The sequence below is a fragment of the Natrix helvetica genome (assembly GCF_964273705.1).
Source record: "Natrix helvetica genome assembly, chromosome: 2".
NCBI classification, from domain to species: Eukaryota; Metazoa; Chordata; class Lepidosauria; order Squamata; family Natricidae; genus Natrix; species Natrix helvetica.
The window spans coordinates 94,723,453-94,740,595 of NC_138552.1; the positions used below are offsets into that span (position 1 = coordinate 94,723,453).

Genomic DNA, 17,143 nt, shown 5'->3' on the forward strand with positions numbered 1-17,143 from the left:
CATAAACTATCACTATCAGATGCCTGGTCCTGCTTATCAGCCCCTACCTACTTTCTGTGTCCTAGGTGTGTAGGGCTGACTTGATAGGTTGTGTTCTTTTGCTGTCCATCAATGCCATGCCTGTCAACTTTTATCCACTTGCATATGTAGTGATGAACAGGCAGGGTGCTCAGGAGCAAAGCTTGACAAAAGCTCATGAGGGTGCATGCAATCAGCAGCTAAAAACTTGTTATCAAGTAACTAAGAGTCAATGCATTAGTGAGATGGGTGGCATAGAAATTGAATAAATAAACAAACAACTACATAAATTGATGCTTATCAGGGATATTACTTAGTTATGCTGTGTAATACTTCTGACTGGATCCCCCCGAGATATTTTTGGAGCATGAATTGTTTCTTTCTACATAGATGCCCGTAGAAACCCCTGACTACTATCTTTATTTTTGTCCATTTTCTAAAATTACTGCATTGCAATAGCAAGAACTTTGGAACAATACATCAACTTTTCCGAAAACCATATATATGGATGATGGTGCATTTATTCTTTAATTTATTTCAATTGAATTCTCATGGAAAGAAAAATACATTTCTTGGTTCAAGTGTTTTTCAAATAAGGTGGAAAAAGCCATGCTTCTTCTCACAGGTTCATGTATCATCTAAGTAAGGCACTTGTATTTTTTTTTAATAAAGAACATGTGTTCTTTATTACACATAAGAAATATGTGTAATATGTGAGGTAGCAAATGCAGAGGAAATGAAGAAAAATGAGAACCTTACATTTCCTTTAGGATGGTTTTGAATAGTGCGCATTTGATTTTTAAACAGTACCATTTCAAAAGAAAACAAGAGATTGGGTTGGCAGTTGTAGAAAATATTTCCAGGGTTTCCTGTCTTGGGGAAACAAAATGGAAAAGAAATGGTAAGAGAAAAATTAGTTGGTGATTGACAGTCCAGTTCTAAATCATAAATGGAGGGTTTGAGGATGAGATTTTTCTAGTGATCAGCGGATTCCAGAAATTTGTTAATGGAGTGATTTGAGCATTTGGTATAAGATACACCAGCCAGGTAACTAATATAGGAGACAAGAATAGGGCAAGAGAAGAGTCACACTTTAGCACAATCAAACTTTCTGCAGATATGGCTATGTCCACAATTTAGCATCATTGGATTTTTCATTGAATCTAATGGCCTTTTTCATTTTCTTAGCCGTGCCAACTCTGACATAAACTCAGATTAGGATGTTGCACAATTCAGCTATCTCCAACATTTTAGCCACTTCAAATTGAGTGATCTTACTTTGTTAACTTAGAAGTTTCTACATGCAAGGAGAGTTTGCCATTTGCAAAGGCTCTTGAAGATATATTCAGGAATTATGCACAAAAGCATACTTAAAAGTGACAGAAATGAAAGATTCGAAACAAGAAAGAAGGAAACATTAAGACAGTCCTAACACCTTCACTGAACATGATCATTTGTCTTTGAATGTAGACCAGTCTTTCCCAAGTTGGCATGTTTTTGATCTGTTAGGACGTGAACCTCCAGAAGACAGAAGGGTGTTTAGTGTTGGTAATTTTGCAGCCAACATATCTCAAATGCATCAGCTCAGGAAAGATAGACTAAAGCGATTTTAAAAATAGTTTCTCTTTTCAGTGAATGCTTCATGATTATGGGAAAGAACCATTTAAATTAATTTATATGCTGATGCAGAAGAGTTAATGCACCATCTCTGATATTTCTACCAAACTGAGGAACTCTTGTTCATTATCTGTAAGCTATAAATCAGAGCTAGCTTTCACAACCTAGAATTCATAAGCCAAAACTACTACCAGTCACATTGGCTGGGATTTTTGGAATTGCTACTTCACAACGGAAGGGCATTGTGTGGAAGGCTGGTTTAGAGCTATTACATACTTTTTTTTTTAACATAGAATGCTGGAAAACTGAATTCCAAGCTTACTTCTAGAGAACATTAGTGATTGTAATCAACTGATTTGATTTAATCCCCGGCTTGCAACTGGAGATGACTTAGCTCAGCAAAGGTCAGTAAATATCTTGGGTTGAGTTTTTGCTCATCTGTTTCAGTCCTTAGGAAATATGGAAAAGTCAAAGCAGCTCTGGATTTTCATTGAACCTGATAGAGGAAAATAACCCCACATGTCTCACCAGATTGGGCTCAATCACAAATGCGTGCTCGCCCTTGATACGCAGCATTGAATAAAGAGCAATATCTTTGGCAAAACCTAGGTGACACTGAATATCTTTCATGTAATCCAATACACGGTGTGCTGCAGGGGCAGAGAACACCATGGCCGGAGTGCAGCATTCAGTCACAGGCACAATGTTGTAGAAGGATGGCGCCAGGCGTCGAAGCTCCAAGAGATAGTGGCGCCCAACCAGCTCTACTAGCAGCATGCTGTACAGGGCGAAAAACAACACAATGGACCAACTAAGGTTGGAGCGGCTGGATGCCCAGGAGTAGACAAAGCCCAAGAAGGATCCTGAAAACATGCCTAATCCGAGCCATTCCAGGATCCTCATGGGTTCTGGATTGATGTAATGTTGAAGTCTCTCTGGATGGTACAGTTTGATATAGAGAGCATCTCGGAGGTGGGGCTTGGAGAATCGTGTCTGTAACAAGTGATGGAGGACTGGAAAGAACTCCTCTTCTGGGAGGGTATCATCTTCCACCAACAGGACATATTCTGGTCTATACAGCTGAAGTGATTTCTCAAGGCAATAGATGTAATCTTGCTTCTCCTTCTCAAAACGGTTTGGAAAGAGATCCAAATTTTCCTGACCACTGAAGCGGTTCACCACAGGAAAGAAAGTGGCAAGCAGCTTAGCATCCTGGTGGTCTCTGGGATCTGTTTCCACATTGCAGAGTAAGAGCTGATGGTGCTGGCACGAAGGGCCACATTCCTGGAGCAGACGGTGGAAGTGGGCTGCTACTTGAAGGACATAGTGGAGTTCCGGGCTCCTTTGAACAGTAATGATGGTAATCAGCAACCATGGTTGCAAGGCCTCTTTGGTCAACTTCTCTGATGTATTCTGCAGTCGCTCAAAGTAACGGAGAGCATTCAAACCCTCCTCTTGGTTCTGCTTTAAAAAACGTTGGGTCATTGAGTTCAGGTACCAACCACGCAAGTAGAAATAAGAATGCAGGAGGTCTCGGCAAGTGAAGGGAGCGATCACACCAAATGTCACGACACTCAAGGCAAGGAATTGCAGGAATGGGCTGGACCAACGGCATAGCCGGCCCCAAGGCAGTAATCTGTGCGAGAACATGGCTGCCACATCTGCAGTTCGAGAGTCCTTTGGTTTCTTCCTGTGTGCCATTTGGTCAGCCTCTTGCTTCATGCAGAGGCAGACTGTGCAGGGGGCTTTCTAGCAAAGTCATGATTAGATACAATTCTGTAAAAAGTAAAGGGAAAAAAATATTATGGAGATTTCATGCCTGATGAAGAAGTAGTTGTACTGAAAGCTTTCACCTATTCTAAACAATATTCTGCATGACTACTATTCCCTCTTAGAAGTTCATTTTAAACAATGATGAGCGGTTCATATCCAGGTGATCTTTTGCAGATTTAATAGGTGCATTGACATGCCATTAATTTGAAATCAAGGTCCATACTATTCCTCCTCCTCCTTTTAATTTGGCTTTAAATCCTCTTGCACTAAGTAGAAATTCTAAAATACTTGATGGAATTGCACTAAGAGACCGCTGCGCGCAAGGCCCTGCTACAAGCAGACGATGTATTTCACTTATTGAGCATTTATATTCCTAAACACACCATGAGTTTGATTTGCCTATCTGATTACTCTGTTAATTGGATAAATTATATTAGATGCCACTGGGGCACAACAGTAATTTTGTCACATACATGGAATTGAATTTTTACGTTGCATTTGACTCCTTTATGTAAGTATTTTCAAGAAGTTTTCTCAACAAGCAAATGTAAAATAAATTCATTGTTTTCATGCAAAGAAATTCCAGATATTTGTTCTATAATTCTTTTTAAGTCTTTGAGATAGGACGTGATTAACATGAATTAATTCTAAAGATGCTTGACTCTTTGAGAGGCCTTTCAATGCTTCTTTCATACATTATTTTTTTTACAGGACACTGAATAAATTACTCTAACAAGGTCATCCTGTGAGATTCTCATTGTATAAATTATAATTGTACCTCTTAAGAATTTAATTTCCCCACTTTCAGTTTTATCGCTAGGCATTTATTCTAAATTCATCACACTTTAGCATTAAGAAGTTTAGTACCATGCTCCTTTTTAAACTCAAGGTGAGATTTATTGTTAGACCCAGATTAAATTCTGTCAAGTATGAGAATATATCTCTTTGTACTGAGTTGACATTCAATATTTATATTTCATAATTTTATATTTTATATTTAACGTTCATACTGAAAATATTGGGTCACAGATATATAGCTTGGTTCTTTTACACATTAAAGACTCAAACTATGAGAAATCCAGGTTTAAAATAGTGGACAATTCTATTTGATGGGTAAACTGGGCCTCTTATAATATATGATTACTTTTGAATCAATTCAGTTATAAGGAAGCTTTTAAAAAAACTTCTAAAGTGTTAAAAAGAACAAGCTTGCTTTACCTCAAAGTACATCTTGAAGTTTCCTCTTGATTCAGCTCAAGCTTTTATTATTTAGCCTATTTGATCTAGATGTTACTGAAGCTTCTGGAGTTTTAACAATGGTTGCAAGTTAGAATAGAATAGAATGAGCTGGAAGAGACCTTGGAGGTCTTCTAGTCTAGCCCCCTGCTCAAGCAAGAGAACCTATACCATTTTAGATAAGTGACTGTCTAGACTCTTCTTAAAAACATCCAGTGATGGAGCACCCATGATTTCCTTGCTGTTAGGAACTTTCTCCTTAATTCCAGTTAAATTAAAAAGAAATGAACTGTGCTCTTAAGGCAATTGTCTATAGAGATTCTCAGTCATGCAGGTCATTGTTGTCCAAAAGATGCTTTTTAAAGAGGCAACTGGACTTTGCTTTCATTTGAAGATATTTTACTTCTCGCCCAAGAAGAACTGAAGAAGTTTCTTGGATGAGAAACGAAACATCTTCAAAGAAAAACAAGAAAGTCCAGTTGCCTCTTGAAAAAGCATCTTTGGGACTCCTAAGCCAATCTTTCCTTTAGCTGTTACATTGATAAACCTGATATTAATCATTCCTGCAAATAATCAATTTGAATGAATGATTGCTATAGATAACATAAGACAAATGTTCTATGATATTAAAAGGCTAATGCAACAACAACAAAATTGCTTTGTGTACATTTTCCACATTTAAGAATGTTTAACAAGCCTGGTTCACCACCTTGCTGTTGGGAAGGCAACTCAAAAACTAACTTTGAATTGCCCTATTATAGCCAGATTTTGGCTAAAATTAAGAGGATTGCTAATATGGTTCTGGACCAATCACAGTGCACAAAGATGCATAGGTATTCTTGCCTATGTATCTAATATTTAGAATCTATCAAAACAAGTATTGTGAATTCAAACATAGGGACTGGCTAAAAACGATTATCATACAACGTTGGAAAGAAAAATCTAATCTGGATTTATAGCAATGGATTGCTGACTTAACATTTGGCTTAACTTTTTTCATCAACCCTTTCCTTTTTTGCTTTATTCTTTTTATCACATTATTACTTTAAGATTATATATTATTGATATTGTTTGTCTCTAATGTTTTATTTGTAGGACTTTTAAAAAAATCTTGCAATGACAATAATTTCCCATAGAAGTAGAAAATCTGTATTAACATTCACCAATATTGATGCTCCTACTTGTTAACCTAATGACATGCCCAGTTTCTTTGATTATAACTCTTATTGTTTTTAATAATTACCCATGTATGTTAAATAGTGAACAAAAACACAGGTATATCTCTAAATCTGCTCCATCAGAAATATCCCTTCTGCCATCTAACACTAAAGACAATTACGAGTTTTTTTTAATGAAAATTCTTCCTTCCTTTCAGTATGAATTCTAACCAGAATTCAATAACAAAAGATGAAACAGTCCCAGAAGTATTCAATAATAGGTTAAAAGTGGCTTAGGAGCCACTTTTAAATGTAAAAATTATTTGACATTATTTTTAGTTCTTTAAGCTGTTCATCCTATAAGCTCTAATGCATTGAAAGGAACCTACTTTTAAGTTTAAAATTCTGCTGTAAAGAGCTTTGAATAATAAGTAGGATGATTAGTGTAGTACCTAAATATGTGCAATGTTCTATATTTTTCAGGGTATACTTGTTGTAACTTTCTTCAGATAATATATACACCTGTAGCCTAAATGTTAATGACCATTTACAAATGTACACACAGTATATAAGTATATGCAGAGTAATTCTCAACAGGAAGCAAGCATTAGAGAAGACTGAGAAAAACATAAGGACTACCAATGAAGATGGGACAAGGCAGGTGGGGAAGGTAAGCAGTTCAGAAGTATATGTTAGAGACGCTGCAGGAAAAATACATAAGTACAATCACAAGAAAGTCCCACAGGATGGGTATAGGGGCAGGAAAATGGGGTTTGCTTAAACATTCATTTGTTTTACCTTTATTGTATAGCCCTTCTTGACTTTTTGACAGTTGCAAGCTCTATTTTACCTACCTAGTAAGATAAACTACTAGACTAAGCTAAAGGCCCTCACAAAAGTTTGTCCTATAACTTAATACAAGTTAAATAGCCATGGACAGAGACTGCCTTGTCTACATCAGGGGTGTCAAACTCAAGGCCAGCTGGCTGGAGCCTGTGGTGCCTCTGCTAGCAAAAATGGAGCTTGGGGAGGCCACGTGCCCCATTTTTGGCTGCAACAGCTTCCCGCAGCTCTCTGCTAGCAAACATTGAGCTCAGGAGGGCCACATGTGGCCCCTGGGCTTTGTTTTCACTGGCAGATGGCTACAGGAGGCCATCCAGGTCAAAAATGAGGCATGTGGGGGGCGTGCACAGGTCTCAGGGAAGTTATGCTTTAGCATTTGGCCACCACAGGTATCCCTGACACAAGTCCCGTGTCATACCCACTATGGCCACCCCCCCCTGGCCACCCCCCTTGGTCATACCAATGCCCCTGACCACGCCCATGCCCCATTGTATCAAATACAACCCTGATGCGGCCCTCAATGAAATTGAGTTTGACATCCCTTGGTCTACATTGATTGTAGCTATTTGTACAAGGCAATATAAAAAGGGGAAATTAATGGGGTGAACAACAAGAGGAAAGGTCTGTGGAAGAACAGGATATGTTTTCAAGGAAATGTAAATGATTAGAGAAGAATAACTTACCATGAAAAACACATGCTTTGTTTTTAATAGCACTAAAGTTTGCATAGTACAAAGAAGAATGAAACAAGAAGTTGTTTTTTGGTTTCTGGGAATTAAAAGCCAAGTGGGAGCCAATATTCCAGAGCAGAAAATAATAATCCTGACAGGATTATTGTTTGCATTTTGAATCTGTGTTTTCACCATACTTACATTTGAGCAATTATAACCATCGCTTCTTTCTTTATTTTGATTTCACTGTATATACTTTGTTAAAGAAAGTCACTTTTATTTTAAATCTTGGTTCAATTAAATATTCCAATGGCATGAAAGACATATGGCTTTAATTTCCTTTCAATTGGATTGCAGAAGGGAAATAATCTGAGCTTGGCCTGAGTGGCTGACGTTTTGTTCTAACATTGTTAAATTCTACCGCAATATTTCTCAATAATTTTACCAATAGCAAGTTAGGTAAAAATAAAAGTTCCCCTCGCACATATGTGCTAGTCGTTCCCGACTCTAGGGGACACTGCTCATCTCCGTTTCAAAGCTGAAGAGCCAGCGCTGTCTGAAGACGTCTCTGTGGTCATGTGACTGGCATCAGGGGTAGTTTGCTGCCGGCATTAATGCCAATTTGGTGCATGCACAATTTTGTGCACGCATGCTCGCAAATACCTTTATATTCTCTCAAGGGCTGGCAAACTTTGTGGCTGATGTGTAAAACTGCTCAAGGAAAATGTGGTATTAGATAACTTCACAGATAACTTCCAGGGTATAAAAATTACTTGATTAGGTGAAAATGTGTAGGCTAGAAAAAGTAATTTTTTTTGAGGATATATAGTCAGAAGCAGTGACGTGCAGTGAGGTTTATGACTGGTGAGGCTGGTGACGTCATCAAACTGCGTGGTTGCTCCGATCGCACGGATGCAGCCCTAACGGAGAAGTTTCTCTTCTCAGAAATGTCAGAAAGAGACAGACAGGCTGCCGCAACTCCACTGAGAAAACATTTCTGAAAAGAGAAACTTCTCCTTTCTCCTCCTCTCCCCCCCCCCTTCTAGCACTGATGATGCTACCTAGGCATTTTTTGCATCGGGCGAGCCCGGGATCCTTGCAAGGGGAATGGGACCACGTGTGCAGGCGGCTCCTCAGCAGCGCACAGCCTCAGATTAGCACAGCCGCGATCCCCTTCCCCTGCACACGTGGTCCCATTCCCCTCCTTCCTAAGCCAACATGAAGGGGACTGCGGCTGCGCTGATCTGAGGCTGGCATTGAGGAGCCGCCTGCACACGTGGTCCCATTCCCCTTGCAAGGATCCTGGGCTCGCCCGATGCAAAAAATGCCTCGGTAACATCATCAGTGCTAGAAGGGAATGGGCAGGGAGAAGGAGGAGAAAGGAGAAGTTTCTCTTCTCAGAAATGTCAGAAAGGGACAGACAGGCTGCCGCAGCTCCACTGAAAAGACATTTCTGAGAAGAGAAACTTCTCCTTTCTCCTCTTCTCCCCCCTCCCCTTCTAACACTGATGATGCTACCTAGGCATTTTTTGCATCAGGCGAGCCCGGGATCCTTGCAAGGGGAATGGGACCACGTGTGCAGGCGGCTCCTCAGCAGCGCACAGCCTCAGATTAGCACAGCCGCGATCCCCTTCCCCTGCACACATCCCATTCCCTTCTTTCCTAAGCCAACATGAAGGGGACCGCGGCTGCGCTGATCTGAGGCTGGCATTGAGGAGCCGCCTGCACACGTGGTCCCATTCCCCTTGCAAGGATCCCGGGCTCGCCCGATACAAAAAATGGTGAGATAGGCACACTTGGGGCTGCTGCTGAGATGTCCAGGGAGGCTAAACCAAGCCGCGTGTCTCTCCCAGCCACTTTCATGGCTTCCCGGAGTAATTTTTTTTATTTTCATGATGAGAGCGGTGAGGCTCTGCCTCCCCTGCCTGCACGTCACTGGTCAGAAGGGGAAAAACGAAGAATATGAAACCAATGTTTTCTGGATAGGAAATTAATCTGTTCCAATGCTAATTTGCTCAAAGCAGTGGAAACGCAATGAAGGAAGACATCTTTTCCTAAAGAAAAGATAAAACAGACAAGGGTATGTGCTCTTTCCAACCAGTTTTCCAGTTAAGACTTTAAAAAGTGCTCTGGTGATGCCAGTAAGAATGTTAATAACCCATCATTGTGAATAAATTTGCCTTTATTTTCATCACTGTATTTAGGAAAGCAAGAAAAAAAGTCATTTTTATCCTAAATGTGCAAATGTATTTCCCTATTAAAAGAAAAAAGATTTATGCAAATCTACCAACCCCTACACATCCGTTCTGCCAAAGCATGTACATAATTTATATAATGCATGTACTGGAGAAGAGCCTAATGCTGGGAACAATTGAGGGCAAAAGAAAAAAAGGACGACAGAGAACGAGGAGGCTGGATGGAATCACTGAAGCAGTGGGCCTGAGCTTAAATGGACTCCAGAGGACAGTAGAGGACAGGAAGGCCTGAGGAACATTGTCCATGGGGTCGCGATGGGTCAGACACGACTTCACAACTGCCAACAACAACATGTATATACAACTGGTGCCAATGAACAAAACTCATTTCTTTGCATCTCCTGCACTGCTAATGTTACATGGTACAGTAATGTGAAACACTTCATCCTGTTCAGAAATGGGAAAGCCTTGTAGATAGATATTTCTGCTATAGGGGTGTCAAACTCGCAGTGTTACATTGTCATCACATGACATATTGTGACTTTTCCCCCTTCGCTAAACGGGGGTGGGCGTGACCAGTGCGTGAGGCATCCAGCCAGTGGGCCGCAAGTTTGACACCCCCGTGCCACAACTAGTCTTCTTGCATGAATACTAATGACAACATATCCTACAACCAGTGTGAAATATAAACCACCTATAAACTCTGCATGTGGATGGAAAACAACGAAAGGTTGAAACATGATTCAACTGATGAGATATATGGATTCCTTAGACCAGCGGCTAACCTTTTTGTTGCTGAGTGCTGAAAGCACATCTGTGCATGAAAACATGCGCATGCGCATCTATAATGCAATGCACATGCAACCCCCAGGTGTGCCCTGCACATGCGTGCATGACCCCCTTGCCCCCCACATATGCACTTGGGACCCCCCACATGCGTGTGCAACCCCCACGCATGCATGCATGACCCCCCCTCCCGTGTGCCCCACCCTACCCCACGCATGTGTCTCCCACAAATTCCTTGTCCCCCGTGCATGCGTGACAGAGACCCAAAAACCAGCTGGCCGGTGAGAGGCGTGTGCGTATGCACAGTGGAGCTGTGCTGGGGCAACGGCTAACATGCCCGCAGAGAAAGTTTTGCGTGCCACCTATGGTACGCATGCCATAGGCTCACCATCACGGCCTTAGACTATACAAATAGCATCCTGTCATGAATAGTAAAGATACTAGAAATAATTTTAAAACCCAATCACCCAAAAATGTTAACAGCTACTGATATTAAAAGATTAAAAGAAAGCCAAAGAGAAACGAAAGTGTTCTTTCATTGTATCTACACTGCCTATGGTCTGACCTCAGCGTAGTACACAAAATTATCTGCTACAACGTCCTACCTGTCAACAACTACTTCAGCTTCAACCGCTATAATACACTAGCACACAATAGATACAAACTCAAGGTAAACCGCTCCAAACTTGATTGTAGAAAATACGACTTCAGCAACAGAGTGGTCAATGCCTGGACTGCTCTACTTGACTCCGTTGTTTCTTCCTCTAATCCCCATAGCTTTAATCTTAAACTGTCTACTGTTGACCTCACCCCGTTCCTAAGAGGTCTGTAAGAGGGCGTACCATAAACGCACCAGCACGCCTACCGTCCCTGTCCTACCGTCCCCTTTTATTTGTACTCATTTCCTGTGTTCTTATTCATGTTTATTCCTATTCCTGTTATCTTGTACACGAGTGACAAACTAACTAACTAAATGAATAAAGCACTACGAAACGGTATATAAGTCCAAGTGCTATTGCTATTGCCTACCTTTCGAAGGATGGATACATCCTATACATGCACCTAGCAATCCAATTACGTGTGTTCAACATTTGGCTTCACCTTTTGGTCTGGGGCCCCTTGAGGATTCCCGTTTCCAGCTTTGTTTGCAAGGTCTCCCAGAGCGACCTCCTCCTATCCTTGCTAGGCTTACCTGTGCATAGAGAGCAACATTTACACCGTCACCGTCACCAGAACGGCGGGAAGGAAGCGGAAGGCGGATATATAAAGAACGGAAGTTACTAGCCGTAGCTCAGCAACCGTAAACAAAAAAAAAGGGGGGGGGAACCCGGCTGAGGCGCCGCCACAAGTTTTGACAGAAAGAAGCCGATTGGCTGCGGAGCCAAAACCCCCGGGAAGTGTTCCGTGGATAACTTAACTCTTAGAAGTCGGACCTCGAGGGGTGCCTGGGAGTTGTAGTTTCGAAAAGCACCGCGAAGGGGGAATGGTCGTCACAGCGCCACAGAGCTCGGCCAACCGAGCTCGCCAGGACCTCGGCTTTCTTTTTTTCATTTAAACAGCATGTGTGTTAACTTTTCCCAAAACTTCTTTAATTAATAATTAATAGTAGTAGTAGTAGTAAATCCTAACAGAAAACGGCCTTTTGGTGGCAGCAGGAAGCCGGCGAGCTAAATAATCCTTACTGCAGCCGTTGAGATGCCTGAAATGGCCGTTTCCAAAAACCTCGCGCTCCGTTCTTTTAAGAAGAACAAGAAGTTCCGACTGGTGGAATATGGCATTCTGAGCCGTTCAGAACCGCTTGGTAGAGAGAGAGAGAGAGATTGGGGTGGGGTTGGGGGTGGGGAGAGAAGACGGGCGGCGTGTAAATGTAATAAATAAAGGGAAAGAGAAGTTTATGAAAACTGAACCCGGAATCTGAGCACCTTCGCTTTCTTCGCTCCCTCTAACGCTTGTGAAGCTATGGTGCGGCGGCCATTTTACGTCAGGGCAAAAGAGGCCGTTCTAAAGGAGGGGAAAGAAGCGAGGCTGGATTGGTTGCTTGGCGTTCATCGTCGGCGTACGGTTTCCTGTGGCAATCGTTGTAGGCCGCAGGCTCTGTAGGGGTTGGTGAGCAAGTGAAGAGGCAGGGACCGTATCGGCGGTCGGGGAGGCCTTCCGCTTTTTTGGGGGGTGGGTGGGTGTCGCCCTCCTTATCTCCTGGGACGGCGCCTGGGGAGAGGAGGTGGGGTTGAAGAGGCGGGATTCAGTGCTGTCGTAAACCGAGCGGTCTCTTTCTGAGGCTGCGGGTGCTGGGTGGGGGGGGGACATGGAGGAATGTGTGGGGCTGGAAGAACCGAGGACGTTGGACTGCAGACCCAGCGAGCGGTAAACCGTGTGCTGCCCTGGGCGGCTATTGACAGCTTCGGTCATTGTAGGTGTCTCTCGTTTAAGAGTTCTCCAGAGCATGAGCAAAGTTTTTTTCTTCTTCTTTTCTTTGAACAAGCAGCATTTAGAAGACAGTGGAGCACCTGTTGTTATTATTTTCTCAGTATGTTTTATCGCTTCTTGTTTTTTTTTGCTCCCCAGGGCACTCACCTCCTTGTTGGTGGATACCTTTTGATCCCACAAACAACCCATCACAGACAGAACCAAGGACTCAATCCTGAACTCCAGATATTCTATTGTTATCTTAAGTTTTCACTAAACAGAACAGTGAAAATGCAAAGGAGACAAGAAGGTGTGACAGAGTTACCAAACGAAAGGTATGACAGGCTAAGGAACAAAGTTTTGATCCAGGGGTGGGATACTATTTTATTCCTTAGCCTGTCATTATGTTTTGTTTGTTAACTCTTCCCCCACCTTCTTGCTGTCTTTATATTTGTGCTATTCAGCTTATGGAAAGCTAGATGACAATGCAGGTAGTCCTTGACTTACAACAGTTCACTTAGTGACTGTTTGAAGTTACAGCAGCACTGAAAAAAGTGACTTATGAACGTGTTTCAGACTTACGACCATGGCAGCATCCCCATGGTCACATGGTTTATATTTGGATGCTTGACAACTGACTCACATTTATGATGCTTGCAGGGTCACCTTTTGCAACCTTCTGACAGTCAGCGTGGAAATAATCATGTCACTAATTTAACAACTGCAGTGATTCAGTTAACAAATGTGACAAGGAAAGTAATAAAATGGGACAAAGCTCGCTCACAACCAATTTGTTACTTAGCAACATAAATTTTGGGCTCAATTGTCATAAGTCAAGGACTATCTGTAGAATATCTGTAGCTCAGGATTGAAGTATGGAGTCCTTGGTGTTGGAGCTTGGTTGTTTGCATACAGATGTTTCATTAGCCAACTAGGTAACTTCATCAGTACCAGTAAGTGTGGTGTTTGCTTTCTGTTTATATACTTTAGCTTGCTTTGCCAGTTTTTGGTGGGAGTCTAATAGGGCAATGAAACATCGGCAAGCTAACAACCAAGCTCAGAGACCGTTAAAGACTCCATAACCAGATGCAGTTCAAATCCCTGTTTGCTTTAAAATAATTAAATCAAATCTAAATGTTCTGAGTTCTGATCCCAGAGGATTGTCAGCAGATCTCAAATGGGCAAAAAAGCAGTAAATAGCGAATTAAACAAGCATTTTGAGACCATTTTGTGGATTCTAAGATGGAAAATGTTTTTTTTTCTTTGTTTAAAACTAATGAGGCCTTGAGTGAAAAAATTATAATACAGGAGAGGGGATTTGCATGCATTTTGTTTCAAATACAATTTGTTGTCTTGTTTAGTTTTTTCTCCTCATTATTGGAAATATGTCTCAGTAAGACAAATGAGAAAAGTTAAAATTCAAATATTTACAATGTTCCTTCTCATTCTTTCAGGAAGAATAATTGGAGAAGTGGGAACCTTCAGTTTTTAGCTATGTCTGGGATTGGGAACAAACGAATGGCTGTGGAGACAAGCCCATCAGCTCCTCCAGAGAAGAAGGCAGGAGTTGAGGACTCGGAGACCACTGTGGAGACTATTAAGCTTGGTGGCATTTCCTCAACGGTTTGTATCTCCTGTTGGGTTTTACTCTTTCTGTGGAATGCAATATTATTTTGATTATTATGCTCTTCTGGACTCCCACAGCCTCTGAGATGGGTTCTATCACAAAGCTGTGTGGACTTGGGTGTAACTATCATGGAAGTGATAAACTTGTTTCTAGGGTAGGATGTGGGTGATTAATTGTGAGCCCTTACTCATTCCTTTTCCCTTTCATACTACTTATGAATTTTTATTGGAAGGGGGATATTTGAGAAACTTTGTGTGATAACCCCTTTCCTATAGTGTGAAATGTTACGAATCGGATTTTGATATGTAGATACCTAGCGTTCTCTAGATATTTTGGAATTCAGTAGCAAAAGATTATGGATACTTTGGTCCAAGAAATGTGGAGACCATCAGGTTGCTTAATGCTGACTTACCACTTCAGACATACATTGAAATGAATAGTTATTCTTCCCAAACCTAGATCAACATTGTTATCACTATACCATGTTGGATGTATTTCAGGAAGAACTGGACATTCGCACGCTTCAGACTAAGAACCGAAAACTGGCAGAGATGCTGGACCAACGACAGGCTATTGAAGATGAGCTGCGAGAGCATATAGAGAAACTGGAAAAGCGTCAAGCCACAGATGATGCTTCGCTACTGATTGTCAACCGCTACTGGAGTCAGGTCTGCTGCATTTTTCTCCTAATGGTCCCATCCCTTTAATTATGCTTGGCAAACTTTGTTATCAATGAAACATGTCCTCTTTTCAGTTTGATGAGAACATTCGCATCATTTTGAAACGCTATGACCTGGATCAAGGACTTGGGGATCTTCTGTCAGAGCGAAAAGCGTTGGTGGTACCAGAACCAGAACCCGATTCAGACAGCAACCAAGAGCGTAAAGATGAGAGGGATCGAGGTAAAGTATCTGCTACAGGATGGTAGATGCTTATGATCTCATGGTAGTATGAAATAATTTATTTTTTGGATCCAGATTACATCGAGTTATAATTGTTTTCTTGCACTATTATAATTTAGGAGAAATATTTGAACCTGCATTCTCCTTTCTGGCTACCCTGGCTAGTAGCACTAGTGAAGAAATGGAATCCCAACTACAGGAACGTTTTGAGTCTTCCCGCCGTGCAGTCACACAGATTGTGACAATGTATGATAAACTTCAGGAGAGAGTGGATGTGCTGTCTCAGAAACTGAACAGTGGAGGTATGACATTTTCCAGGATTTATGGATATACCATATTGCATTTTCAAAACATTTGTACTTAGATAACCTTTCAAGGAATAATTCAGGGCTAATCTGTTGCTAATCCATTGACTTTACTGCCAATTTGACAAATAAATAATGATTTATAGCAGGTTCCTTTGAAATTATGCTAAAAATAGATATTTGGCTGGAATTGCAACTTCACATTAAGAGAGTTGCCACAATAGGGCAGACTACACCTTGTAGTAAACTGGAATTATCAGATAAAATGAATTTTGAACTTGATAAACTATATTAAGAACACTTTTTGACTCTTCTCATATTACTAGATATCCAATTCCAATTGCTCCTGGCTATTGCCAATATTGTCTGAAGATTATCAATCCAACAATGTGTTTTGATATTCTTGAGTACAGTATCTTGTTGGAGTTGAAAATTGAAAGAACAGGCTCTGGTGATTTACCATGACTTCCAAGTTAAATGATGTGTCTATTCTCACATTCTTAGGTCCAAATTACTTGCAGGTTAACCTGGTATATAATCCAGGCTGCACTGTAGCTCCTTAAAAGGCATCTTTATAATCTTTTTATCATGCATGTGGTATTATTTGGTTCAGTTGCTTTTTAAATTCGGTCCATCTTTCTATTGCTAAATTAACATTTGTTTTCTGATTTAGTTGAACTCCTAATAAAATCCGTGAAAAACCTTCATTTTGGTTTCTTTATGTAGACAGTACCAAACATCATTAATATTTCAACTTATTCATGGTACACTTTTTCTGCATGAGGTTTGCATCCACAATGGTTATTTATATATTTTATAATTTGTAGTTACATTTTATGTTTGATTTCTTTATTGTACTTTAGTTCTGTGTAATAGGGAGTTCACTACAATGTTATTTGTACCATTATAAATATATTTAGAAATATCTGTAAAACTGAAAATAAATAAACAAAAAGAAAAAAAAACAATAAAATGCTGTAGGAAAGAAAAATCTTAAAATCTTCTGATGTAGTATAGATTCAAAATATACATTACAGAGCCATTGTGGCACAATGGTTAGAATGCAGTATTGCCGGTTAATTCTGCCAACTGCCAGCTGTTTGATCCTAATCGGCTCAAGATTGACTTAGTCTTCCATTCTTACGAGGTCAGTAAAATGAGAACTGAGGTTGTTGGGGCCATATACTGACTCTGTAAATAGCTTAGGGAGGGGCTGTAACTGTTATGAAGTAGTATATAAATCTAAGCGCTATTAGCACTAACAATGGCACTTAGTCTTATATATCGCTTCATGGTGCTTTACAGCCCCTCTCTAAGCAGTTTACAGAATCAGCATATTGCCCCCAGCAATCTGAGTCCTAACTTTAACGACCTTGGAAGGCTGAGCCAACCTAGCTACATGCGGGATCGCATCCTGCCCCATACATCCCTACGACCAATTCGCTCTCACAGAGAGGGACTTCTCCGGGTGCCGTCCACTAAGCAGTGCCAAAGGGCGGCGCCCAGGAGTAGGGCCTTCTCTGTGATGGGCCCAGCCCTCTGGAATGACCTCCCCCCGGATATTAGGATTACCACCGACCTCCGCTCCTTCTGTTCAAAACTCAAGA

The 17,143-nt window shown here is 41.1% G+C and overlaps 2 protein-coding genes across 5 annotated transcripts in view; one reads left to right on the forward strand and one right to left on the reverse strand.

Moving 5' to 3' along the window:
- Positions 1-17,143, forward strand: part of RNF20 (ring finger protein 20) — a 44,560-nt gene that overhangs the window by 7,674 nt on the left and 19,743 nt on the right. The window contains exons 2-5 of the mRNA XM_081940745.1: positions 14,157-14,325; positions 14,830-14,997; positions 15,084-15,231; positions 15,351-15,533. Coding sequence (XP_081796871.1) covers positions 14,157-14,325; positions 14,830-14,997; positions 15,084-15,231; positions 15,351-15,533 — 668 coding nt within the window. The remainder of the gene's footprint in view (positions 1-14,156; positions 14,326-14,829; positions 14,998-15,083; positions 15,232-15,350; positions 15,534-17,143) is intronic.
- On the reverse strand, positions 390-12,085 carry PGAP4 (post-GPI attachment to proteins GalNAc transferase 4). 4 transcript variants are annotated; one of them, XM_081940750.1, is made up of 2 exons: positions 11,398-11,487; positions 390-3,411 (listed from the first exon to the last, which is right to left on the reverse strand). In XM_081940750.1, exon 2 carries the CDS (start codon positions 3,355-3,357, stop codon positions 2,104-2,106), a length of 1,254 nt encoding a protein of 417 aa, XP_081796876.1. In that variant the 5' UTR covers positions 3,358-3,411; positions 11,398-11,487; the 3' UTR covers positions 390-2,103. The 4 variants fall into 4 exon arrangements, with proteins under 4 accessions (XP_081796876.1, XP_081796875.1, XP_081796874.1 ...); XM_081940749.1 differs by lacking the exon at positions 11,398-11,487 and adding an exon at positions 10,902-11,028; XM_081940748.1 differs by lacking the exon at positions 11,398-11,487 and adding an exon at positions 11,926-12,085 and having other exon boundaries at positions 391-3,411.